The sequence below is a fragment of the Pipra filicauda genome, unplaced genomic scaffold (assembly GCF_003945595.2).
Source record: "Pipra filicauda isolate LSUMZ 115617 unplaced genomic scaffold, ASM394559v2 scaffold41_size5083284_pilon, whole genome shotgun sequence".
Classification (NCBI taxonomy): domain Eukaryota; kingdom Metazoa; phylum Chordata; class Aves; order Passeriformes; family Pipridae; genus Pipra; species Pipra filicauda.
Genome location: NW_024104554.1, coordinates 1,979,165 through 2,005,730, shown reverse-complemented (window position 1 = coordinate 2,005,730; position 26,566 = coordinate 1,979,165). Strand labels below are relative to the sequence as shown.

The 26,566-nt window shown below is 38.6% G+C and overlaps 1 protein-coding gene across 3 annotated transcripts in view; it reads left to right on the top strand.

Moving 5' to 3' along the window:
* The window catches only part of ARHGEF10 (Rho guanine nucleotide exchange factor 10), a 111,578-nt gene that overhangs the window by 31,555 nt on the left and 53,457 nt on the right, over positions 1-26,566 (top strand). The window contains exons 5-18 of one of the 3 annotated variants that reach the window (XM_027744781.2): positions 133-193; positions 1,222-1,301; positions 2,434-2,490; positions 5,084-5,247; positions 8,292-8,408; positions 9,651-9,765; positions 12,169-12,281; positions 15,854-15,931; positions 16,152-16,331; positions 17,315-17,431; positions 19,368-19,457; positions 20,838-21,008; positions 22,814-22,959; positions 25,940-26,115. In XM_027744781.2, the coding sequence (XP_027600582.1) occupies positions 133-193; positions 1,222-1,301; positions 2,434-2,490; positions 5,084-5,247; positions 8,292-8,408; positions 9,651-9,765; positions 12,169-12,281; positions 15,854-15,931; positions 16,152-16,331; positions 17,315-17,431; positions 19,368-19,457; positions 20,838-21,008; positions 22,814-22,959; positions 25,940-26,115 (1,665 nt within the window). Of the gene's footprint in view, positions 1-132; positions 194-1,221; positions 1,302-2,433; positions 2,491-5,083; positions 5,248-8,291; positions 8,409-9,650; positions 9,766-12,168; positions 12,282-15,853; positions 15,932-16,151; positions 16,332-17,314; positions 17,432-19,364; positions 19,458-20,837; positions 21,009-22,813; positions 22,960-25,939; positions 26,116-26,566 lie in introns of all 3 variants that reach the window. The other 2 variants (XM_027744778.2, XM_027744782.2) reach the window with 2 other exon arrangements.

Genomic DNA, 26,566 nt, shown 5'->3' with positions numbered 1-26,566 from the left:
GGTATTGCATAGAAGTAGATTATTCATTAGCAAGGAACTAGTAAAATCAGTTTTTTATGCTAAATGTGCCATTTGAACCAAACTGGCATGTTATTCCAAGCATTTTCATAATTTTTTTTTTCTACTTGGCAGGTATACAGTCAGCAACTGAAGAATGTCATAATTTTGTAAACTCAGAGGAGCCTCAAAATAGGTGATTGCCAGTTTAGCACGTTTTAATGATTTGTAGAACCTTAATTTCTAGGGAAGCTTGCATTTGATAAATATTTTATTTTTCTTGTGTGATGCTTCCATGTTTGTTTTTTTCTTTTTTTTTTTTTTTTTTTTCACATTCCTAACTGTAGCTCTGGTTATGTAGCAATATCAGCACTGATTGAGGTATTGTATGTGTAACCATGCATGACATTTTCAAAGAAACTGGTTTTTAATTTCTATAGAGTGATAGCAATGTCAGCTGCAACAGACTGTTGTAGTGTTCCCTGCTCTACGATATTTTTTCCCCTAATGTCCAAACCACATCTTCCTGTGGGCACTTTAACTATTCCCTCTTCATCTGGCACTGAGAAAACAATGACCCCCGAAAACCCTGAAGCAAATGCAAATAAAGAAAAATAACCCTGATTCCATCACCTCTACAGTTCTCTTTCAGATAGGTGTAGCTGCTGTTGGATCACCCCATAGCATTCTTTTGACCAGATTAAGTAAAGCTCCATGTCTTTCCTCTTCTTCTTTGTAAGCCATGTGGTTTAGTCCCTGACTTCAGTTTCTCCGCACCTCTCTAGAAGTAGTTTCAATTTCTCCATAACCTTCTAGACGGGGAGTGCTGGGAAGCCTAAAGTGATCATGCTACTGCAGGTTCAGCCTCACCAGCACCAACCAGAGGAGGGTAACAGCCTTGCCAAGCCTGCTGCCTCCTGATGTAGCCCACAATGTCTTTAGTCCTATTTACCATGAAAAAGCATTTATAAGACAGTTTTCTGTGTTCTGATAGAAGAACTCAAAAGTGAAGTGTTTTCAATTTCCTGACTAAAATTTTCAGACTATTAAATAGAATAGATTATTAATCTCCCAACTACATACTGAAGCAATATTTTTGAGTAATCAACAGCCTTGTAGTGGGAACTGGAAGGCAAGAAGATATTTATTGTCTTGTCTTTGCAGCTGTTTAAAAACATTTTAGTGTAACTTTTAATGCTTTTATTTTATGACCTTTTTATCAAGTGAAGATAATCAGCCCAATAGAGAGGACGATGCCCTGGCCAAATGGGTTGCAGATCCTGCAAATACAGCGTGGATGGAAAGTAAGTATCAGTGACCATTAAAGTACAAATATAGAAAAAGGTCAGTATTAAGCTGTGATTCACAGATGTGTGTATCTATATGTACAAGTATATTTTACAGGAATGTCCATGTTCACTTTCATGGTGTTTTTTTCAGATATGTTCCAGAACCAAGTTGTACCAGTTAAAACATTCAACAGTGCAATAAAATTGTATATTTTAGAATAAAGTTAATGTTCACTTTTCCATGGAGCACCTTTTGGAGTCTGTGGAATGATTCATCACTGTCCTGTGGAAGTCATTTGGCTCCATCAGTGTGTGTATAGAAGAAATATGCTCTACTTCAGTCTGCTCTGTGGCTATATATGAAATTGCTCTTCTCATTTAATAATTGGCAAATAAGTACTTGGAGAATGTGGAAGGGAAGGAATTGCTGCTTTTTCTTGGTGTGTGCCATTGGCTCTTGGCTGACAGCTGCATTTTAAACCAAAACAGAGACTGTGTAGTTTAAGGAAAGGTAATCCTGCCTGTTCTCAGCTGTTCCTGCGGGTCTGGAGGTTTATCTTATGTGTCATTTAAAGTGACTGAAGAATTTGCATCCTTGATCTGCCTCTTAATGTACTACAATGTATTACAATTACATTATTTAGTTTTGGTTCTTTTTAAAAAGTTCACTACAGCTTCTCTACAACCATTTAGTAAGGCAATGAGCAGCCTTTGACAGGCATAGAAAATACTGTACTGCTGTAAAAAGGAGAGAGAAATGTTGGCTGTGGAAGTGGGTTTTTGTTTTCAGGCTACCAAAGGTCATCATAAACAATGCAGATAAAATTGTTTGAAATTTCACAAATACTATGTACTGCTTTGTGCATTGTTGTGTTATTTGAATGATTAGATGTAGAAGCAAAGTGCTAGTGGAGAATGAGTCATATCTCCATTGTGTTCATATGTTCTGGTATAACCAAAATTCTTTAGAATAGAATAGAATATTTCTGTTGGAGGGGACCTACAGCATTTCAACTGCCTGACAATTTCAGGGCTGACAAAAAGCTAAAGCATGTTACGGACTTTGTCCAAATGCCTCCTAAACACTGTTAGTTCAATTCAAATTTAAGGAAGTTTCTAATTTGTTTTTTTTCTGTTTTGATTTTAGATCCGGATGAGGTAATTTACGATGATGTGCCAAGAGAAGATTCAGAGTCTGAACCAGGTTTGAGGTCTTTGTAATACAGCTCATGTTGAAAGCAATGTAATATAGAATTATGTGAATGTATACTGAACAGATATGTTCATTAAGTACCTAAAATATATGTAAATGGAATTAACATTTTGTCAATAATTGGTAGGTCTTACAAAGTCTGGAAATAAACTGACACTTAAAAGATGTTATCTCAGCAGATCTCCTACTCTTCTCAGAAGCTGAATTGTGCTTTATTCTATAGATACTGTCCCAAATGCTGGACTATTCCACATATTAGAGAATTATTTGATTGGGTGTTGTAGCTATAGGACCTAAACAAGGCAAGGTAGGTAGGAAAAGGGTGTTTTAAATGCTTAAATGATGTATGATGATGCATCGTCATGGCTATAGAAAGGACTGCTTTTTTCTTGTAAGTCCCCTTTAGCATAAAAATGCCTGAAAGATGGAAAAGGAGATTCAGAGAGGCTGTTTACCATCCTGACTGTGACTCTACATAAATACTTTATTTCAACCTTGGAGTTGTCCGCTCCTAATGGTGTGACCATGTTTGGAGGGGTCAGAATAGATCTCAAAGTAATTGCTGGAGCCAAGATTTTACCTTTCCTGGGACTGATGGAACTAGATCTCAAGAAGCTTATTTCAATGAGTTCTTGCTCAGATTTGTTGTACAGTTTTTGATTATAGTGAAGTCTGCTTAAAAATTGGTTGCTACTAACTGATTTTGTGTTCGAGTGGATTGGCTCATTAGGCACTCAGCATCTACTCATCATGGCTCTCTGAGGGTGTAGGTGTTTGATACTGAAGTTGTTAATGACTCAAGAAAACACTTAAGCTTTCTTATGTGAAAATCGCATTAATATTTAAGGCTGTAATATTTTAATTTCTTGTCCTTAGTGGTGTTCAGGTAAGATATTTTACAAATTATTACTGAATTCTTTTCATTTGTTATTGGAAAGTTTTGTGTTACATTCATGACTTGAATATTTATATTACTGGAAGGTCCCTTAGTGGACTCTTAGTGCTACCCTTAGCAGGGACATCTTTGCACTGTTGCTGCTCAGTCAGGAAACACTTGCACCAGGCCCAGGAGGCTGAGCTGGGTGGGATATGGAACAAAGCTCTGCTGAGCATCTCAGTCAGAATTTTCAGCTTAATGCAGAAGACATTAATAAAATTTCAGCTTTCATTTTGTCTCCAAAGACATTGAAAGATTTTGAGAAAATAGGTAGTAAGGGAAGTTTCATCTTTGTACGTTCATGATCTTGGTGTTTATTATTTGTATATTTTGTCAGGGAGGCACAACTATTCCAAACAAGTTTCAGTCAGAGCTCAGGCTACATTAGCACATGGACAAGATAAGTTCACCAAATCATTGGGTAAATCCTGCCCCAATACTGACAACACAGAAGTTAGACTTGTATAAGTCTTGACTTACTTTGACTTACTATGGTGATTCTTTTAAATTATTCATTATGCTAGATTACCACTGAGATATCTTCTTAAGTAAGTATATGCTAAGGACAGTCTTGATATGCATGGGGGTTTAAAAAAAATTAAAATCTGAATCTTCCAAATAAGAGTAGAATCCTCTGTATGAAGAATTTTATTAATGTTAATATTAAAATATTGGCCAAAATGTAGTTTTTAAATCACAGAATCCAGGGTTTAGATGGATATGTGAAACATGTCAACTTTTCTTTTGAGTACATACTGTTTCTGTATTTAAATGAAAGTTCAATCTTAAAATGAAAGCACAGCTCTTGTTTCCTGAATACTGCATCATAACTTCTAACTATAGTGAATTCTGGCAGAAGTGTCCACACTTCTCTACTTATAATGACAAATGATACTGCACGTGAAGCACTTACCTCCTTGCTGATAAGCAATTGGCACTAAATTTTCCATTTTATTTTGAGTCAGTTTATTGTACTTGACATATGTGCTAGTGAGAAGACCCGTGTCTTTAACAGAAAGTACTTTGGTCAGCCTTTGCAATATAGTTTTCCATATCTTGAAAAGGTTAAAACTTCAAGTTCTTAGACTAGATTATGAGTGAGGTAACCCACTCAATGGGTTCTAGTGACTGGTGGAATTGCAAGAGTCATAAAATATCGTAGTGTTATGTGTTTCTTGCTACTTTGGTCTGATCTGTTCTGCTTGAAAGTAATGTTTTTGTTTGATTCTTGCTATGTTTTAGCATTTGCTGTTTGAGCTGATGATGATGTTCCAAGGGACAAATGGCAAGCTTGCAAATGGAAAGATGATGCTTCTTAGTGCAAATGTGTGTTCATAGCTACAGTTCAAACTTCCTTTGAAGTTCTTCTAAAATGTGTTGTGGGATTTGGACATAACAGTGATGTTTGAATAGTGCATGCTTTTAAAAGGATTGTGGTGTGTACCCTTAACATTGTCCTCTTTTAGTACTCTGTTTCAACAAAGACAACCCACTTTGGCTGTTTGAATATTGGTTTTAATTCAGAATTTTTCATGTGCATACAAAAGTCTGTACAGTTCTTTATGGTACATCCTGAACAAGTGTTTCAGTGTTGAAACAAACAGAAATTTCAGTGTAGCATTTTTTATTTTGATTTAATTCTTGCAGAGGAAATGATTTATGATGATGTTGAAAATGGTGATGATGGTGGAAACAGCTCACTGGAGTATGGTTGGAGTTCAAGTGAGTTTGAAAGCTATGAAGAACAGAGTGATTCTGAGTGTAAAAATGGAATTCCCAGCTCCTTTTTGCGAGGCAACCACAAGAGACATGTATGTATCCCACAGTGCTGCTCAATCGTTGAGGTTATCCTGGTTTCCAACATTTATAATTCTTACCTGTATTTCTCCTTTCCTGAATTCAGTTTCAAATAGCAACAGCATCTTTTGAAAGGAGATGTGAATTAGTGTGGAAGTGACACTACACAACAAAATGTATCAGGGAAATGAAAAGATGAAAATATTTACCAGAAGCTTCTTACAAAAGAGGAAAAAACTCATATTGGATAAAACTGAAATTAAAAATGAGATTATTTTTGCTTGTAGATGGTTACTCACCATTTCTTCTATTCCAGCTGCTGGATTAGTGTAAGTGGTAAATAAGTGTGGAAAATAATGTGAAGGACAAATGGATAAAAGCCTGACAAGAATTGAAGGTTTGGGATCTTTAGGTGCTCTAGTGTCACAGAACTGTTCACCAGTGTTCCCTACCTTTCTGTCTTAGATCTGTATCACTTTGATTGTTTGAAGGTGACTGAGCTTAAAAAAACTCGAAAATTAAGGATTTTTGTAATCAAAGATAACTCTATACCATTTATTAAGGAGAAAAGAGAGGTGGCATGATTAAAATGATCCATCTATGACAGTTCCCTGGTCTAATATCTTTGGCTACATCTGTTCTCCAGCAGGCAGGAAGACACAGGGGACATGGGTGTCTGCCCTTGCTGCACCTCTTCTGTTGCACACTGGGAGGACCCCCAGATTCCTGCACTCTTGCTGCCTTGGCTCCTCTCCTTCTGCCCTTGTGTGCCCTCTCTGTGAGAGGAAAGTCTTCTCTGGCACCTGGGCAGCCTCCTGCTCCCTGCCCTGAGTGCTTGGAGGATGGAATGTGGGGCGCAGAGGGGACAGACAGGACTGGGCTCGGTGCCCAGCAAAACCCAGCTGGGCTTGGGTCCTTGCAAAACCCTCAGGGCTCCCCAGTGTGTGCTGAATAGGGACAGATCCCCAAGAGCCACTCCACAACTGTGCAGTGTGAGCTGTGTCAGCATCCCACGGCTGGAAAGTGTAGGGGTTGTGGACAGGGTGTTATTTCATGGGACCCTTATTTTTATATTGCAGACTTCTTATCTTGGTCAGAATAAAAGCCTTGCTGTCTGTATTTCCCTCCAGCACATATTTTCTGTGCTCCCCTCACCTCTGTCCTTGCTACTCGCTCTTTGGAAATCAGGGAGTGAGCAATTAACTGCAAGACTTGAGTCCACCCAAATCTGCTCTTTGTAAGCTGAGTGCTCATCCTCTGTTTTTATCTTGGTTTCGTTCTGACTAGAACAAGATTAAGTTACTACAGCTCTTTGTTTCTGGGGAGTTTTTTTAGCAAGACTGAAGAAACTGAGTTTGGTAATTGTTTTATTTTAAATACCTTGGAAGAGACTAGGAAATCACTTTGCATGTGAGTGTATAAGTCTTAACGTGGCTGCTGACTTGTTCTTTTTTTAAAAATCTTTTCGTGTTATCTGTAGCTTCAGCTTTGGCATCAGTCATAAGAATATATTTACACATGTGTACAAAGCTAGGTTTAAAACCATTTTTTTTTAAACAATTAAAAGTGTACTTGATCTGTCACAGGAAACTGTTGGCAGTCATTGGGCATGATAGTGCCAGGATCAGGCACAAAGTGTCTGAGCAAGAGACTGAAGAGTGGTGGGAGGACAAAGGTGTGCTCCTGCGTACTGCCCTTCCACTGGCTTTTTCAGGCCTGTGACAAAAGGTTTTGGAGATTGCCTTGTGAGGATGGGCATGAAGAGCCTGGGAGCACTTCAGTTGGTGGATGGAGAACTCAGAGAGGTTCCTGGATGGTTTACTGGGAGGTGGAGAAATCAGGAAACCAGAGGTTTTTGACAGAGAATGAAGAAAGACAGAAACTTTAGGATTGCTGAAAAAAATCCTAACAACTAAAAAAAAATCAATATATTCACAGCACGTTGCATTCTCTAGCCTTTCAGAACCTGTGAGGGACTTGCCTTATTATTTTTAGTGTTGGTTGAAAAATACGGAGGTGGGGTTTTTAATTTTAAGTGCTGGTATTACTTCCCTCAAAGTCACTTTTCATTATGATTCTTATTATTTTAGTTATTTACTAATTTATTTTAAGATGGGAAGGTTTTTGTGCTATTAAATATTTCTAGTCTGTGAACCAGATGCTATTCTTCATTATACTGTTGTAATGCCAGAATCTTCATGTCAGATGTAATTGCATCCTGACCCAATCTCGTGGAGCTACGTGCTGGACCCGTCCCTTTGTTTTCAACTCAGTGACCTTGTCTTTCCTGAGGCTTTGATCTCTTGCCAAATAACTCTGTTGACATCAAGCTGATGGGTTTTCCATTGGACTTCTATTATAGAGCACACCAAATATTTTCCTTTTTTCCTTTCCTGATTGCATTTTAATCTTTTTTATCTAGCTTTCTCAAAATGATTAACAAATGTTGATTAGTGTTCCAGAGAAGCCAATGGATATATTCATGTACGAGATGGTTACACCCATGGTCATACAATGAGGCTATGGCAGATGCATGTGAAAATTACAAGACCGTGCATCCTGTTAGTGTTTCCTTACTTGACTCAATGCATTGTCAGTCTCCACCTTCCCAGGTGCCAGCAGGCTCCACAAGTTCTTCGGTCTCTGAGAATTCTTCCAATTCACTGTTTTGAAGGATAGTCCAAAACACAATGGCTAGGGTTTGTGTGCTTCAGTGAATAATGCTCATGGTTAAAGCTGATGCATTGTTTCCGTGCACTTGTTAAGAGATACACACAATATAGTTAATATATATAACAATATAGTTAGGTTAGCCTGAGTGTCTTTGCCCCTGTCTTTACATAGTTGCCAGCATAGCAGAAAAGCACCTGTCTGAGTTCAGCAACGCACAGGAGCGATGGTCCATTTGTCAGACTGGAGCTTCCCTAAGTGATAGATTTCCCTCGACTGTCTGTGTATCAGTAGGCAGATGGGCAACATGCATGATTTATGTGACCACTTTAGCATGAAGTTTGCACTACAGCTTTTTGAAAAGATTGTGTCTTTTTATACACTTTAGCTTTCTCATGACCTAACGCGTTTAAAGGAGCATTATGAAAAAAAGATGAAAGATTTGATGGCAAACACTGTGGGAGCAGTAGAAATTCAACAACTAAAGCAAAAACATGAGCTGAAGGTAGTGTAGTTGACTTTTGTAACTAGCTACATTTAAATAATTGCTTTTCCAACACAGACAATGTTGTCTTTTAATAATCACTTGAAGGTGTGAACAATAATTTGTATGAAAGGAATTATAAATTGTGCTGAATTGTTAATATGCAGTCTTAAATTAAAGACTATAAAATTGCTATATTCTTAAAAGTACTTGATCAAGGACCTTTTCTCATGCTTATTTTTAATGTTTACAGAAGATCGCAAAAGATAAGATAGGGCATTGTCTTTCCCTGCTGACTAGTGCCCTTGTCTCAGAGTGTAAGACAGGTGTACAACCCCAGTGCCTCTCTGAGGTCCAGATGAGCTCCATGGGTCTAACCTGACTCTCGCTCTCCAGCCACATGGAATCAAATTGTGGGAGTCAGAATCTCCCAGCTCTCCATTCTGAATGGAGCCACTATGAAAAGACTGGTTTTTTTTAAAAAGCTTCATCTCAAACTGTGAAATTGCCTGATTGCATCAAGACAGCTTTGTTTGTGTTCTGACAGTAGTGGTGATTTTTTGCTGTGGTGGCATTTTGGAAAAGCAAAAGTACAAAGCAGATTTTTAACAAACATTTTCTAGCAAAAACAACACTTCAGTGACTTGTTTTTTTGTTTTTGCATGAAATTTAGTTAGGTTCTAGTAGTGTACTGTAAGATTACACAATTCTTAGTTAAATCAACTTATTTCTTCAATGAATGTGATTATTAGTTGTAACATTTTCTGCATAACAGTGTTTATTTAAGAATACAGTTAATATAGAACCTAGTATTGAGGATTATCTTTAGGTCAGAAATACCTTGAAAGTGTTATTGGGACATGGGAAGATGGACAAGACCCCTGGGCGTTAATGACTTACGAGTAGTAGGTATTTGTTACATAACGTAAGTTGAGCATTTGAGACTATTTTGAGTTCATAGGTTTGCTGCAGAAGGGTTCTTAAGCATTTCTGCTATTTTACACTTGCATACAGTATTGCCATGAAATAAGTCCCTGTCTCCAGGTTTTATTTTGTTAAGAAATACAGATGCTCAGACCTGAGCTTTGATAGTTCTGCCTACTCATTATATATTCCTTTGAATTTGGACTATATTTATAGTCTAAACTACTTGACAGTGGTGTTCTTAAAGATATTTTGATCAAAAATATTCTGCACCATGTGCAGGCTCAAATGTGTTCCTATTATTCACTGAACATGTAGACTGTATTTTTTATCTTACAGATGCAAAAGCTTATGAGAGCTGCTAGAGAAGGTACAAAAGATGGACTTGAAAAGACAAAAGCAGCTGTGAAGAAGGGTCGTAGCTTCATTAGAACAAAATCTTTCATTTCTCAAGGTATATGCCAATTATAGTGTGTCTCTTTGTTACTCTCTCTGGTAATTTCTGACAAAGAAAATGAATGGCCTGGCAGATTTTTGTACTAGGAGCTGAGAACTAGATGCGAGAAATCAGATTTTTATAAAAATGTCTGGTATAATATGATGATAGGTAACAATATGGTCAATACATCTTGTGTTGTTTTATATTTGGAGCAAGAACCTGAGTGACTTGAGAAACCTGAGGACCACAGAGAAGGGTCAACTTAAACACAACAAAAAATCCCACCAGTGTCACAGATGCTGTCTTGGTAGTTTGGAGTATGGAAATTATGTTAAGTTACTGTCGTGGTTTAACCCCAGCCATCAATCAAGCCTCACACAGCTACTCGTTTACTCCCCCACCAGTAGTATTGGGGAGAGAACTGAAAGGGTAAAAGCTGGAAAACTTGTGGGTTGAGATTAAAAGAGTTTAATAGGGAAAGCAAAAGCTGCGCACACAAGCAAAGCAAAACAAGGAATTAGTTCACTGCTTCCCGTGTGCAGGCAGGTGTTCAGCCATCTCCAGGAGAGCAGGGCCCCATCACGCGTAACCGTTACTTGGGAAGACAAACACCATCACTCCAAAGGCCTCCCCCTTCTTTCTTCTTCTCCCAACTTTATGTAGTGAGCATGATGTCATATGGTCTGGAATATCCCTTTGGTCAGTTTGGGTCACCTGTCCTGACCATATGTCCTCCCATCCTCCCACACACCCTTTATGTCTCTTGCCAGCGTGGCAGTACAAAAAGCAGAAAAGGCCTTGACTTGGTGTAAACCCTGCTCAACAATAACAAAAACATCTCTATATTATCAACCCTGTGTTCAGCACAAGTCCAAAACACAGCCCCATACCAGCCACTGTGAAGACAATTCTATGACAGCCAAAACCAGCCCAGTTACTAAGTCTGTTCGGTTCTCTCCATCAAATAACTCCTGAATGTCAGGAAAATAAGCTGTTAGGACATGGTTTTCAGTGGAGGGATAGCTAACTTTTTAAAAAGTTCATCATTATCAAGGAATAACTCTGTGCTTAAGACTATTCTTCTTTATCAGTTTGATTTTTGATGAAAGCTGAATTTGGATTGGGAAAACAGAAAGTAGTCTAAAATCAAAGCAAGAAGTATTCATGTCCTTTCTGTAATTAAGAGCAAGAGACAGCCCTTTGAGCCTCAGAAGCAGCTGTCCACAGGTAATTTTTTCAAAAGGCAGGGGATAGTAAAAGAAACTAATTTCTTCTTCAAGATAAGTCTGAGAGGTAGTATGTCTTTCTGCTCAAGTTTCTGCCCAAATAATTGAATGGTAGTAACTTCAGAGCTTATAAAACTACAGTTTTAGGAAGCTGAAACCAGAAGACGGGAACAAGACATTTTTAGTGAGTGAGCTAACATAAAGCTGCGTCCTATCTGTAAGGACCAGCACAGACCTTACATCCCTGTCGTGGCCTCTAACTGCTTCTGAATTTACTTAATTCAGAATTCAAATAGAATATAGACAGGTATTTGCACAAACTTTACTGATCAAAAATGTATCCTCAACTTCTTGCAGTTGCACAGACAAAAATATCTACAGAGCAGTGTTACAGTGGACCTAGCACTCCTTACATTTCTAGAGTTTAGGTGGCAGACACAGTGTATCTGTGAATGGTTTAATCTTATAACCACTTACCAAATCAGCAGGGAGCTAGGGACAAATTTGTTGAATGAACTGATAAATTTCTCTCAGCCATCAGATCTGCTTCCCTTACTTCCCTTTTTGTTCTATGACACAGTTTCTCATACTGTCTTTCTCTCTCCTTTCCTCATGTCTGCTTGTTTGTCTGGCTGTGTACTGCCACCTATCACTGCACTTTGGTGGTGCTTTTTTGGTAAAATTTGTTCCTACAGAGCAGTGCAGAATCCCTTACTCTTGTTTCTGATGAAAGCAAACATTGGTAAATCTGGCTACTTACTTTAGTCCAGTTATGAAAGGGCGTATGGAACATTTTTAGCTGGATCATAATATGGGTGTGTTTAATTTCTTCCCAAAGTTCACTTTGAAAGTGCTGGCTCTGAAGCTGCAGTGCTTTAACCCTAGTTGTCATGTTCTGCACTCTGCACAGCCCTGTTCTGGCTGTGAGGAGGGAGTAGAGATCAAGCAAAAGATACAAAGGCTTTCTGTGTGGATTTTAAGATGCCTTTGAAAGATGTTCTGTACTAGAGCACATATTGGTGGTGGTATTTATATGATTTCACAGATGACACAGAAGTGCTGGGAAATTTGTTTGGTGAGTGAACATGTATAACTTCTGTGTTTGGATGATAGAATCTTTGCTTTCTTTGGTTTTGCTTTTTTTTTTTTTTCCTTCTTTCAATCCACATGTTGGTTATTTAATTGTTTGTAGATCATAGATCATCATGTCTGGAAGAAGAAGAGCTAAATTTATTTATTGATGTGGACTGTATGCATACAGAAGCAATTATGACTCCTATGCCTGAAGGATTATCACAGCAGCAGGTAATAGGCTTTGGGAAATATGGTGCTCTGCCTCTTTTTCCTCCTCTTCTCTCTACATCAATGGCTCTTAGGTGCCTCTGCTCTTCAAACATATTGACATTTGACTTATATAACTCTACTGTTTCACTACTTGAACACTTACCCTAAATGTGATGGTTTTGAGTGCAAAAGAAGAGAGTTAAAGCAGTTTTATTGAGTCAGAAGACATGTCTCCAGGTGCTTAGGATTTCCATTTTAAAAGTAGAGAATATCCTAAATGCTCTCTGAATCTTAAGGTTTTTCTTAGTTGAAAAAAACTTGTCCCTAGTAAAGTCATGTTTGGAGAAGAATATATTTTGCTGTTCTCCACCTCAAACTGTATAGTCACTGTGGAAACCACTTCAATAACACTGAAATCAATGTCAGTTAGAAATTTTGGCTGAAAATAAATCCAGTGGATTCATGTTACTGTATTGTTATGGCACCTAGTAACTATATGAGAGTTTTTAACTTTTTGTGATGTCGAGTCACGAGTTAGTTGGTCAGTACTTTCAGAAAATGAGCAAAAAACCAAATTAAGGGGCAGTTGAGGAGAGTGATATATGTTTTCTGGTTTGTTTGGTGAGGTTTACTTTTCTTGTGCATTTAACACAGTGAAGTGCTAATCTTGCAACAATGCAACTACCGAATGTGAGATTTCAGCATCTGTCTGAATGCTGTCTTTTCCTTCTTTCCAAAGAGGAATTTCAGTTTCACTGGGATTTTTTTGTAGGTAATTAAGAATAAATTTACTCTCCTTTCCAGAAAAACAAAAGTGCTTCTAGTTTGGAAAAAAACAGTAATATTTGCATAAGTCATGATATATGTTGCTTATCTACCAATGAGGAGCTGTCCAAGTGGGCAGGAATGGAGTTAGGAAAGCCAAAGCTCAGCTGAAACTGGTGAAGTGTGAGAGACAACACTGAAAAATTTCTTATATATGCACTGTGCAATAAAAGGAAGCTGAGAAAAAGATGAGTAAACTGCTTAGTGAGGCAGGGTCCTGGTGAGAAAGGGTCAAAGACCGAGATATTCTGTGCCACTTTTGCCTCAGCTTTTACTGGAGAGGTTTGTCCTCAGGACTCAGCCATGAGCCTAGAGGCAAGTCCTGCTGGGGTGAAGCCTAATCTGCAGTTGGGGGGACCAAGGCCAGTTGGGCATAGAGTTATCTGTGGGATCAGGTGGGATGGATTCAAGGGTGCTGAATTCAAGGGTAGTGTCTTTCTCAGTCATCTAACATCACAGTGATCAGAAGACTGGGAAAAAGTAAGGGTCATACTCTGACCAACAAGAAGGAAGATCAAGTCTGACCTCACCTCAGTCCCAGGGAAGGTGATGGAGCAAATGCTCTTGGGAGCTATGTCTAGGTTTGGTAGGATAGAAGTGTGAGTGGGAACGGTCAACACAGATAGACCAGACTTGAGCCCCTTTGATGTGACTGGCTTGTGGGCAGAGGGAAGCAGGGGATATCACCTCTGCTTTAGCAGGGCTTTTGGCAGTCTCCTGGAGTACCCTTGTACCCTTAGGTGAGATAGTTTGTATGGGTGGACTGGAAGGTGGGAGGAAAACACGTGAGGATGCCATGCTCAAAGGTTGTAGTCCATGCTACCAAGTCCAGCGGGTGGTCAGTGTTAGTTGTGTCTCTCAGGAGTGGATACAGAACTGTGACGTTTAATGCCTGTGTTAGTGATCCGGATGTCAGCTGCAGTGCACATCTGGAGGGACACCAAACTGGTGAGGTGCAGCAGGCCATGTGTGGGAGGGGGGCTGCTGGTCGGAAGGGCTCTGGTGGGCTGGGATGGACAGAAACACTGGAGCAGCTCAGTGGAGGCCAGCACAAGTTCTGGCTGTGGGAGGGAGTCACAGCCCTAGGCACCCTGGGCAGGGAGGGCCAGTGCCAGGATCCCCTTCCCGCCCTGCTTCCCTGTAGCAGTGGAGCTGCTCTATGGATGTGCTGGCTTCAAACAGCAGGTGGCATGATGGCTTCTGTTTAAATCCTGGTGCCAGTAAATACTGTCTGGAGTTGGGTCTCAGGTCTATTGCAATAATTTAGAGGCAGTATTAAATATCCATTCTGTGTATTATAGAGCCTGAAATTTTTATCTCTACAGATGTTTATTCAGTTCAGAAGAATGAACTGTGACTAAAAGTAGAGTTAGTATCTGTCACCAGAGCAGCCAATACATTATATCAAATAAGACAATGCTAAATCCATTATAAACACAGATTATACACATCTAATTTTACTGTATATATCTTTGGGCAAAGCCTCAGATAATTTTGAAGTCCGCCTTTGAAATACCAGTACTTGAAAGAAAATTCTTATTTAACCTGCAGTTAATAAAGCAAAATACAAGTGTGGAGAATTAAAGGCAGCCATGGTGGAGAAGGTGGGAGGCTGTGGGGTTCAGGAGCAGAGAGAGAAGCAAGCCTGAGATTTGAGTTTCATGGTCATTTAGGCTAGCTTAAAATAGTAAAAGAAGTACTTTTGCCTTCTCTCGTAGTTGTGGAAAGTGGCTTGATCTTGCCCTTGTGCTGTCTTCTCCCTCAGAGTCCCACTTTTGAAAGCTGTGGAATGAGCTGGATTAGGAAATGGATTTGGGTAAAACCAAATCCATATAACCAACAAGAAATCTAATCAATGACAGTAAGAAGTTTAAATTTTAAACCAGATCAGTTTCCCAGTCCTTCCTGTCCTGTCATGTCACCCAGACGTGCATACAAAGTGCATTTCAACTGAATTACAGAAGCAGAAAGTGGAGAAGGAGGTGTGATAAATAGCCTGTAATTTGTAAACATGAAATATGGTAGCATTTCCTGAAGCTCTTACAATGTCAATTAATGTAGATATAGATGAGATGGGGTTATCACTTATACATGATAATGCCCAAAAGAGAACGCATGACTTACTTGGATACTTTCTTAATACAGGTACATTTTATATAGCCTTACCTTAAAAAGGCAATTAATATTTGCTTGTTTGTCCTTCATGTTACTCCTAATAAATTTATAAAACATATTAAAAAAAAAATGAAGACTGATTTTTGAAAACTGGTTACTATTTTATCGCAGCAATATACTGAAGTAGCCAACATCAACCTGTGCCTATGATTATTTCCATTAATGTCTACATTTATATGTCTAAAGGTCACAGGATCATAGAATATCCTGAGTTGGAAGGGATGTACAAGGATCATCAAAGTCCGAGTCCCGACCCTGCACAGGACAGCCCAAAGAATTGCACCATGTACCTGAGAGCATTGTCTAAATGCTGAACTTAAAAGACAAGTTTCAAAAGTAAAGCTTGGAATTGCAACAGTCAGAAAAAAATTATAGATACAATAATTCTTGTGTTCTTTAAAATAAATAGTTTTAGAATAATACTAAATTTAATTACTTTTGAAGGGTATAGTATTCTTATATTGCAATTCCAGTATTGAAATTGCTTAGTATTTTTGTGTTTTATTGATGTGAGAATTTTATCATCACCATTTTTAAATGTGATGACGGTGCTACCCGATTAGAGCTTTGACAAAACTTTGTTGTTTTAACAGGTTGTGAGAAGGTATATTTTGGGCTCTGTAGTTGACAGTGAGAAGAATTACGTGGATGCCCTTAAAAGAATCCTGGAGGTACCTTAATATCCTTTGCATTTTTTTAACTTGGAAAATTTGAACAATAATCAGATCCTTAAAGAATCTGTCATATGACTTGCACAGATTTTGCTACAGATGCTTCATGCCAAATGTTCAGTGATTTTGTGTGTGTACTGTTAAATAAGTTGGTTTTTCTGCTTGTAGAAGTCCATTTTTTTGTTTGTTTAAATCTATTTACTTTTTTTTTCCCCCACAGCAATATGAGAAGCCCCTTTCAGATATGGAACCAAAATTACTGAGTGAAAGAAAACTTAAAATGGTCTTTTATCGAATTAAGGAAATTCTTCAGTGCCATTCAATGTTTCAGATTGCGCTGGCGAGTCGTGTGTCTGAGTGGGACTCTGTTGAAATGATCGGTGATGTCTTTGTTGCTTCAGTAAGCGAATGTGTCAGAACAGATAATCTGTTTTTATTTTAGTCTTTTTATTCCATCTCCGCATCTTTTTTTCTAACTTGGCTGCTTTATTACCGTATTCACCAATGCCTGTGGCAACTGCATCCTGGTAAGGAAACTGACACCTTTGGCTTGGTTGGCAGATGAGAAAGGATTGTGGGTAAAATTTTCAGGCTTTGATCAAGCTTTCAGACATTTAAGTAAATAGTTTCTTTTTCTGAGAAATTAGAGATTCATAAACCCACCAAAATTAAAGTGCAGTTGAGGCTCAACTTCTCTTACAAAGTAGACAGTCATACATAGTAGTCTGTGAGTGGAAAAAAACCACTGTTGATGATGTCCTGAATTCCTGAGGTCTAACCGAACCTGCGGCACAGGTAAAGAATATTTGTAAAACATGCCATTCTGAAGTCCATTCAGTAAAAGACTGAACTACTTACTGTTTTAAGATAGAGAAAACAAGTAGTGGCCTTGGTTGGTAAAAGGACATTATTTCCAGTGTGAAGGTGATGGGCAATGATCTTACCATTCATGTAACTGTTTGCAGGCCACACAATTTGTCTGCTTTCTTGGTAAGTCCTGACTAGCTGAGGTTAGCACAGGAAGGCCCTGGGACTTCCCTGAGTCACCTAGTCTGGAAGACAGACAACGGTGAGATGATCAGGGGATCCCAGCTACCACTCTGAATCTCAGAGGATGCTCTTTGATTGCCCATAGTCCTCAGGTTGTGCCCTAGTGTTGTGGCCAAGATGAAGCAATTTCTGTAAATACACATCCTGTAATTCACAGCTCTTACATCTGTATGTTTCCAACCTGTCTTCTACAGAAAGATTAGTTTGGGTATCACCAGTATTTCTGTAGATCCAGCACTAGGAGAAGCAAAGATGAATCCTTAATGGTCAGATAGCTATGCTTTCAGAGGTCTTTTGTATTTATAGTTAAGGCTTACCCTTTTGTCTTTCCAGTTTTCTAAATCTATGGTGTTGGATGCGTACAGCGAATATGTGAACAACTTCAGTACAGCAGTAGGGATTCTCAAGAAATCATGTGCCACCAAACCTGCCTTTTTAGACTTCTTAAAGGTGAGTTCACTCAATCTTAAAACAGCTGTGCATATGTATAAATAAGAAAGTATAAGTTATAAGTAAGGTATAAGTATACAGCTGGACTTGAGTTTATGTTTTATGGGTTTGGCACAAAAAATCCATTAAATTCACCTCCACTACTGTGTTTTCAGGATAATAACATTAGATCTAGGAGGTATTCTGAAGTACAGAGTAGTTTTGCAGTTGTTCAAATCAGTTTATTGGTGTTTGCATTCCTGTGCTTGGCAAAATATTGGGATTCTTCTATATCAGCTGAGCTTCAAATAATAGTTCAACATATGAAGCCTCTTTTTATTTGGGATTTATTTTATTTCTAATTTCTTTATTGTATTGTGAAGAGTGTAGTGCAACTATATTTCTGTTCCACAACACTTCCCTAGTATTTTGAAAATCATGTTTCTGATTTGGGGTTGAAATTGATAATTTTTGTGCAGAATGCATACTACCCTGATGCATGTAATGCTTGTAACGATGTGTATAGAGAGCCTGGTACATGCAGTTGAAGTGCTGTGAATCCCTAGGGTTGATACCTTACAGAGAGTACACAGAATCCATTGAAAGGCTTTTAGGTTGTCTGTGACATTACTGAGAGCCTGAAAGCTCTGCATGTCCCATTCACTGAGAGTCATGGATTGAGTTGTACCTCTCAAAGCTGTTGCCCTGTCGGTTGCATTGCAATGGTCAACTGAAATTGGACCCTAGGCAAACGAGGGCAGTACTTAGGTTGCCTAGAGAAGGGTGGCAGGGGTTTGTCTTCAGATTTTAAAAATAACTAACAACTTTTTGGAGTGTGGCCAACACTGTGCAGGATGATACTCTGGCAGCCTTAGGCACAACGAAGTTGAGACTCTCTAGTGCGTGTAGTCACTTCATACTTCTCACATGGTTAAAAGCCCATTGTTGCAATAGAGACATAACCTGCACCTCTCATCACTGCTTATCAGTGCCACTCTGGTGCTGCTGGGAGCTGGGGACTCATGGCCAAACTCTGGTGACAGAAGACATTTTTGTACCTTTTTTTGTTTACCCACCAGCAGTGAAGGCCAGAATCTTCACTACTGTTTGGGCAAAAGAATATGTTTGTGGATACAATTATGGAAATAAATTCTTGTGAAGCTGATAGCTGTAGCAATAAAGAGAAATTTAAACACCACACCAGTTTAATATTGTTTAGGTTTGCTTTGGTTTTAATATTGAGTATTTCCTCTACTGTTCTTATTTTGTGTCAGCTTTGATTCTGGTCAAAGTATTTCTAAATGTCTTATACAAACAAGGCTTTCCTATACATGCAAATGAAATTTGGTTTTATCTGCCATTCCTGATAACTAAAGTAATGGATTCTTACATTTTTATTTCTAAACATAAATCAATGTTCTTTTCCTTAGTTTCTTTTAATAAAGAAGATGAAAATCTCTGCCTAGCACTGAGATTATGAAGTTTTCCTTAGATTTCCTTTTAAAACCCATAGGTAAAAACACATAGGTAGTTAGAGATTTATAGTCTCTTAGCCCCAAGGAACAGAACAGCAATAGTAAATTAGGAACTATAAATCAACAGATCACTTAAGTTTTTTACATTTAAGTCAGATGTTTCAGTGCACTGCTTATGTAAGAAACATGACTGTGCTCTACCGATACATACATGGGTGCTGCATTGCTGATGTGTCTTTAGCTCAGCTGTATTTATTTAAGGAGGAGATTTCAGTTCAGTGACAGGCCCTCATTTTAATAGTGGTGGGTTTTTTTTTAAGATTTAATATTTTAAAATTAAATCTTTGCAGTAAATGGAATTTTTACAGCCCTACTATTACAATCAATGTAAGTGATGTAGAAAAACCTTTAGGAAATGTTTTCTTTAATTCTGTAACTGGTGGAAAGGCACTCACAGTTGTGGCTTTCTTGCATTGCAGCAGTGCCAGGAGTCAAGCCCCGATCGCATTACACTGTATGGTTTGATGATGAAACCTATCCAGCGTTTTCCACAGTTCATTCTACTATTGCAGGTAAATAATGTTTACCAAAAGGATGCTCTTGTCGGATTCTTGTGGGGTTTACCTTTGGGATTACATGATAGCTGTCTTCTGCTGGAGGAGCTTGCTGCAGTGCAAGTGACCACTGTAACATGAGGAAATAACAAAGAAAAAATTTCAGTGCATTAAACGTACTGATCTCATTGCAGCGACAGGCAGTAAGTACACTGCAGAAAAATCTTAGCAAACTAGACTTACTCTAGATTACTTGCCAAGTTAGATGTATCTTATAAGTCACTTTGTAGTAAAGCTGTAGGTCAAATGTGCTACTTGTTCATATCAATTTGTTAGTTAATAATACTACAAAATATGACTAAGAACTTGGTGGCATTACTTTCCATTTAAGAGCAATTCAAGAGGATTTAATTCAGAATATATGTGGCATGCGGAACAACAGCACTCTCTCTCCCTGACTACTTAGCTCACAGGACCTGCCAGAGTGTGTTGCAGCTTCCTTCTGACCTGCAGCATCTTCTGTTTCTTCCCATGGAAACTGGGGATTTGACAGGGAGTCCTTGAGTCTCATCTCAGCAGGCAGTCAAACTGCAGGAAGAGCACAGTTCCCCAGTAGAGACGTCCTCCGGACCAATTTACACTGTTTGTAACTCCTTCCAGACCACAGCAGGCCTACCCCAGTGAGGACTGCGCGCTGGTTGTGTTTTGAGGTGCCACAGAGCAGGGCAGGCTTTGGGATGCAGGTCTGTGAATTATTGTGGGTGAAGGAACTGTGGTAGTTGTGGGGGAAGCATGTAGCCTGGAAGTTATGGTCAGAGTTTTTTAGGTAGCAGGAGCGATGAAGTTTATTCTGGCAGGAAGATGGAGTGAATATGTAGAGATTTTTAAGTGCCGTGGGAAAGGAGAAACAGTATTAATTCACATTGTTCCCACTGTATGCCTGCAAAAGTAAAAGACTTCGAGAAGCTGTTGTGATCTTCATGAAGTAAGAACTCTTACTTTAGGATGAGCACACTGTCCATTTAGTGAGGAATAATAATGATAATAAAGATAATGCAGTATTATTACAGCAGGAAGTATCGGAAAAGTTTCATTTTAAATCATTGTTAACAGACATTGACATTGTACTATAATTGGTTTTCAAATTGTTTAACATTATATTTCTTTTCTGTACTTTCGTCCTTTAAATAAACTGTATTCAGTATCTTTTTTAAGAATTATTAAGATATTCAGGAAGGTAAGGAGCATGCTATCTGAATATTCATTAGGTGTTTATTAGTCTTATTCTTTAATAGTACTCAGGTAAAGAATGTATTTGTAACTTTACCTCATGTAATCTTTTGAACGTGGCTTTGAAATTAAATCTGATTTTTGTTTTGTTTTGTAATTTCCCCTCAGGATATGTTGAAGAACACTAATAAGGGACATCCTGACAGATTACCTCTACAGATGGCTCTTACCGAACTTGAAACACTGGCAGAGAAGTTAAACGAAAGAAAAAGGGACGCAGATCAGCGCTGTGAAATAAAACAAATAGCAAAAGCAATGAATGAACGTTATCTGAACAAGGTAAGGAAAGTAGGAAAGTATGATGGAAGAGTCACTTTCTGGGCCTTGAGCAATCTCTAAAACAGACCAAAGAGACACTTATGGTTTTTTCTGTAGTGCTCAACCACCTGGGGTCATTCTAGTGGTAGATGAGAGATGTGACCTGCCTCTGGGACTGAACAGGCTCGCTGGTTAAACCACGTGCTGGAGTGGTTAACATGCTGAAATAGCAGCAGCAGAATTGGTGTTCTGTGGCAGTGTAGGAAATGATGCTATATAGTAAAGTCTCCTGCACATTTTCTGCATGGGAAAATTCAACTTTAAATTAATTCTAGAACTGAGGAATTACTCCTGTATAAAGGAAGGAACCAGGTCCTTTTGCTGCAGTACTTCCAACTATGGAGCAGTTCAAGATGTGCTGTTGGATGGGTCCAACATCTTCCTTGTTTTAAAGAGCATGCCACTCTATTTCATTAATACCATTTGCATCATGCAGTAGAAATGTCTTTAAAGAAGTACAGAAGACATTTACTAAGAAGGAAGGAACTTTCTTCAAATGAATTTGTTAGTAACTGTCTGTACTGTGGATATATGCATGCTTGTCTTATTTGTATCATAAATAATTCCTCCTTTCCCATGAAATGGGACATAAATCCTTGAGTTATTGCTTTTGTGAAGTTACAGATTTTTATGCTTTGGACTCTTTCTGGGATGAAGTAATGGGGACATACTGAAGGGATGGGGGGTTTTTTTGGTGATAAAAGCACAGCTTTTAGGAAAACCAGAATAGTCAATGTGCTTGTTTTAAACTATTTATCAGGAATGGAATACTGAATTTATTTTCATACTGGAGCAGTATTTCCATTCTAAGTGCATTAGAAGTTGGATTCAAACATTTTACTTTCTTTTCTAGTTCTCATACTCCTGCTTCTTGAAGCAGCTATGATTCATCTACAGATAGTTAAAGGAGTTCAAGACACAGAATGTGCTTTTGAAGAGGTAGCCCAGGTTTCCTTTTTTCAGTCAATATTGACTGCAAAATTTTGTGTGTTGTGCACCGGGGGATAAATTGATATGTATGTGGATAATCACTCCAAATCTCACAGGACCCTCCATGCTTTGTGGGTTAATGTCAGCCTATGCCATTTTGGAACAGTGCCAGGCAGGGTGAAATAAATGATGAAGGAAGTGGATGGAAAGGAAGTGAGTTGTGGACCGTTTTATTCTCTTGGACACTACGGAGGTGTGTTACACCTGTAAGGTATTAGTTCACGCTTGCACATGGTGCTGATCCTCACCACCCGAAGGCAATTGTCAGGAACAATTTACATGCCATGTATGTCTTGGACATGCCATCTTGTCTGCAGTCTCTGGCACCCTGCCAGCTGTGCTCCTCAGTTAGCTCTGTGAGCCTCGGGGGACAGCAAGCTGAGCACCTTCCTCCTCCAACCCCGGCCTCCTGCTTTGGCAGCTGGAACCATGTGTTGCACTTCAGTGGGCTGTGAAAGAAACGACGAGGGAAGGAAACCACAGAAATTGTGGAAGCTATCATTTTTTTTCACCAGGGAGCCTTTATCAGTGTGGAAGATTCCCAGAGCAATTACGGTCTGCATTAAGACCCAAAACCCCTGCAGGCCATATTGGTGGCAGCAGAAATTACTGTTTCTCTACATGAAAAGCAAATTAAAGAAGAGGCTTAATTCCCTTAGCAAATCTACTTGTGCTAGGATGGCAAGTGATAACCTGTTGTATTTTCTTTTGCTTTTTGCACTGAATGTTAGATGTACCACATGTAATATACAATACTGATTGTTTTCAAAATCTAGCTACTCAGCAGTGGAAACAGATACCTCATACGGACTGATGATATGGTTGAGACGGTTTACAATGACAAAGGAGAAATTATCAAAACCAAAGAACGACGTCTTTTCATGTTAAATGATGTGCTGATGTGTGCAACAGTAAATATTCGGTAAGACTTGATTCATATTTTTTAGATGATCCTTTAAGTTTCAGTTTGAAAAAAGACAATGACATTTTTCTTATTGTTCTGTCTACTATGGCTAATGAATAATAATAATAATAAATAATAATAAATAATAATAAATAAATAATGAATAATAATAATAAATGGATAACTAGCTTTGTCACAGTCCTCTAAATTGCCAGCTGATATTTGGAAGTTCTAGAGTACATTTGTAAGGAGACTATATCAGTTGGAGATTACAGATAGAAATGCTTTGTAGTGTCTAGTTATTGCTGTGTATTAGTGCTTAGTGAAGTACAGGCAAGCCAAGGTAGGGCTTTTTTCTCTTCTTCCTTACATTCATACTGTTACACACACACAAAGCTGTAACTTAACAGAATTTGCAAATAAAAAAATCAAAACAAGGCTAATGCATGCAGCAAGAACAAACCTGGAACTCACTAACAAAGTTCCAGATGGGGAAGTGTTTTTATCTCTTGAGACCTAACATTTAAGGATTAAAGTGAAGGTGCTTTGAAGAAAGGATTTTTCCTAGTGCTTTCTCTGCTTTTGTTGGCTGTAATTATTTTGTTAGTAAACCTCTGCGTATGCCAAAGTCACCCTCAAATTCAAATGCTGCCTGTATTGTAATTTGCTTGATGCGATAGTACATTCTGACAAAGAAAATATGGATCATTAAAATTTTCCAAGAACAGATTTTCTTGAGCATAACGTGAGTTGATATCTTATTATGAATAGAGTAGATATATTTTTAACCAGGTGAATGCTTTGTGCATTCACCATGTTAGTGAATGAGAATGCCATGTAATAACTGCACTTCAGAAAATGAACATCTTATGTCAGTTATCCTGTGATTCTTTTACTTTAAAAATTCTTCAGTTTCTTAGTGACAGCTGGGTATTTTCTCATGTTTTTTTGCAAGAACATTGCTTTTGACCAGTCATCTTTTCTCTTGTTCCATACCATCATAGTCTTGGATTTTCTGTATTTGTCCTTGAAGTGGCAATGTGCAGTCTGTTTTCATTTTCCATGTGAGAAATTCATGATTATGCCAAGTCTCTGTGTTCCTCATTAAGTCAAGAGTTCTGGTTATCACAGCATTATTCCCATGGGCATTAACTGGTGCTGAGCAACCTCGTTTGGGATGGCAATTGGGCATGCATGTGTCGTGGGGGTTTGCTAACACTGAAAAAGTTTAATTAATTCCTGTAGCAGCTAAGGTTTGCTTTCAAACCTGTTATTGAAATAACAGTGGGTTTTTAGAATAGTTGAATGCACTTCCAGCTTTATTCACTAGCAGTGGAAAGGCTCTGTGACTTCCTTGGGGTGTTCAGTCGAGGGTTGGTCCACCTGTAAACTGTGTGTGTGGATTTAAAATTCCTGCATGATTTCGTGGACTGCTCTTAGTTTTTTACTGCAAAAGGAGCTACCTTTGCATGCAAGATAGTTAAGGACTGAAGAAAATTGTCAGCCAGACTTCACATATGACACCTATATAGTCCAAAAGTTTTTGTTCAAAACAAGAATATACTGTAGAATATACCACTTGCCTGTTCAACTCACATGGGATGAGCTTTATTTCTCTTCATTTTAACTGCATAGATGTTACTCATCTTACCTAAGCTAGACTTCTGTTACAGCACTGGTTATCAGCGTGCATGGCCGCAGATTCACCCTGGAGATGTAGACCACTTCAGAAGGTTTACACGTACACAGAGCTGTGCAGTATCTATCAGCTCATTTTTCTCAACCCCCTTTTGTCCAACCTTTACAGGAACACTCAGACATCCCAGAAGCCTGGAGACCATTAGTTCCAAATGAATTTTTTATGGCTTGCAAAAGATACATATTTTTAGAGAGGACATGACCCTCAGAAGGTCTTTCTTCACATGTAGTCCAGATGACTGGCTTGAGCTGGAGGCCTACCTTTGAAGTAGCAGCAGTTGGACAGGGTGGATGCTATCCCTAGTGACTGAACAACTGTGTACTGCCTAGTTTTGTTTTTTCTTCTAAGCTAGATCAAGAATTTATAAATATTTACTTAAACTGTGGCACTTGTTTTTTTGTTCATACTAGCTTCTTCATTGAAACAAAAGTATGACTGTGTTGTGAATAGGTAGGTGACTAGCTGAACATCAGCATTTAGATAAATGCATTTTTCTGATTTCTCCCAAGCATTTAACTTCTGTATTTCAATCATGCTTTCTGTGAAGTAAACGTTTTATGTTCACTTTAACCTCTCTTTGGTCCTTTATAATAAATATTTGATACTTTTACTTGAATGTGCATAAGGGAATGAGGGAAGTAATGTAAAATTAGTATTAATGTAATTTCTCTTCCTAGTGAACTTCCTCAGTGTGCTCTTTCCTCACAGATGTGTGTTGATACACACTTCCTTTAGCAGCAGCTCATGTGGGATTACTCTTGGAAGCCACAGCAGTTGCAGAGGTCTCCTGCACAGAACATTCTGGGCTGCATGGCTTGGCAGAAATGTTAGCCTTTCAACCCTTGGGAGGTTACGTTGTCCTTCCCATTGCCAGTAGTGAACCAAAGATCCCATCATCCATACTTCCTTAAATATAACAGTTACGTCTTTTGAACACTGTTTCAAAAGAGTCAGGAAAATATAGAACCAAAGTGTAATCCCAAACACTTGCGTTAGGATGTCAAAGTGCACATCAATCTTAAAAGATGGTCATTTATACAAATGCATATATATGCTATAGAAATGTAAGCACTGCTGTTGGTGGTCCTACGGTGTTTGTAAACAAGATTATCTACACCTACATAGCTGCTCTTTGCACCCCAGAAAAGGTGTGTCACAAAAGTCAGCCTGATGCATGTATTTTTTCAAGTTGAGCACTGTACTCAAGCTGACAAACAGCAGATTTTAGAAGCTAAAATATTAAATGGGGTACCATGAAACATAGTTGCTTGTCACAGCAATAATTTGTGCATCTTCCAGGTCTTCCTATGAAAGCAGTGGCACCATGACAACTGGCCAGAGGTATTTATTGAAGTGGAGTGTACCATTGGGACAAGTGGAAGTCATAGAGTACGGCAGCAGTGAGAGCCAAGGAGAAAACTGCAGATTTCCACCCCAGCACTCTGCTGAAAACATCATCATTAACTCTAAGCCAAGTAAGTGACAGGAGTTACTGACTTTTACAGACTACTTTTTTAAAATCCATATTTGAAATCCAATGGGCTACTGCAAACAAAGGAAAGTATTTTGTGCATGACGATTTCTGTAACATGAAGAGAATACAACCTCTTTCTTTGGAAACTGAGTGATAAAGTGATAGCCAGGCTCCTACCTTGCAACATGAATTACTTGTGTTTGTCCTAGTTTAGAATTTTCTGCATGAATACATAAAGAGTTTTAAAACATGAGGGTGTGTGGACACGCAAAAAAGTTGTTTGGTGTGGCATGCCAGTGGTCCCGTGGTAGCTGGTTCTGTGTATGTTCTTTATGCCATAGTTAAAGCAAATAAGTTTCTCTCAATAAAAATGACCATCCACTCTGTTGCTGTGGAGTAAGAGTCTGAACACAAGTGGTTATTGCAGGATAGAAGTTACTCACTTATTTCAA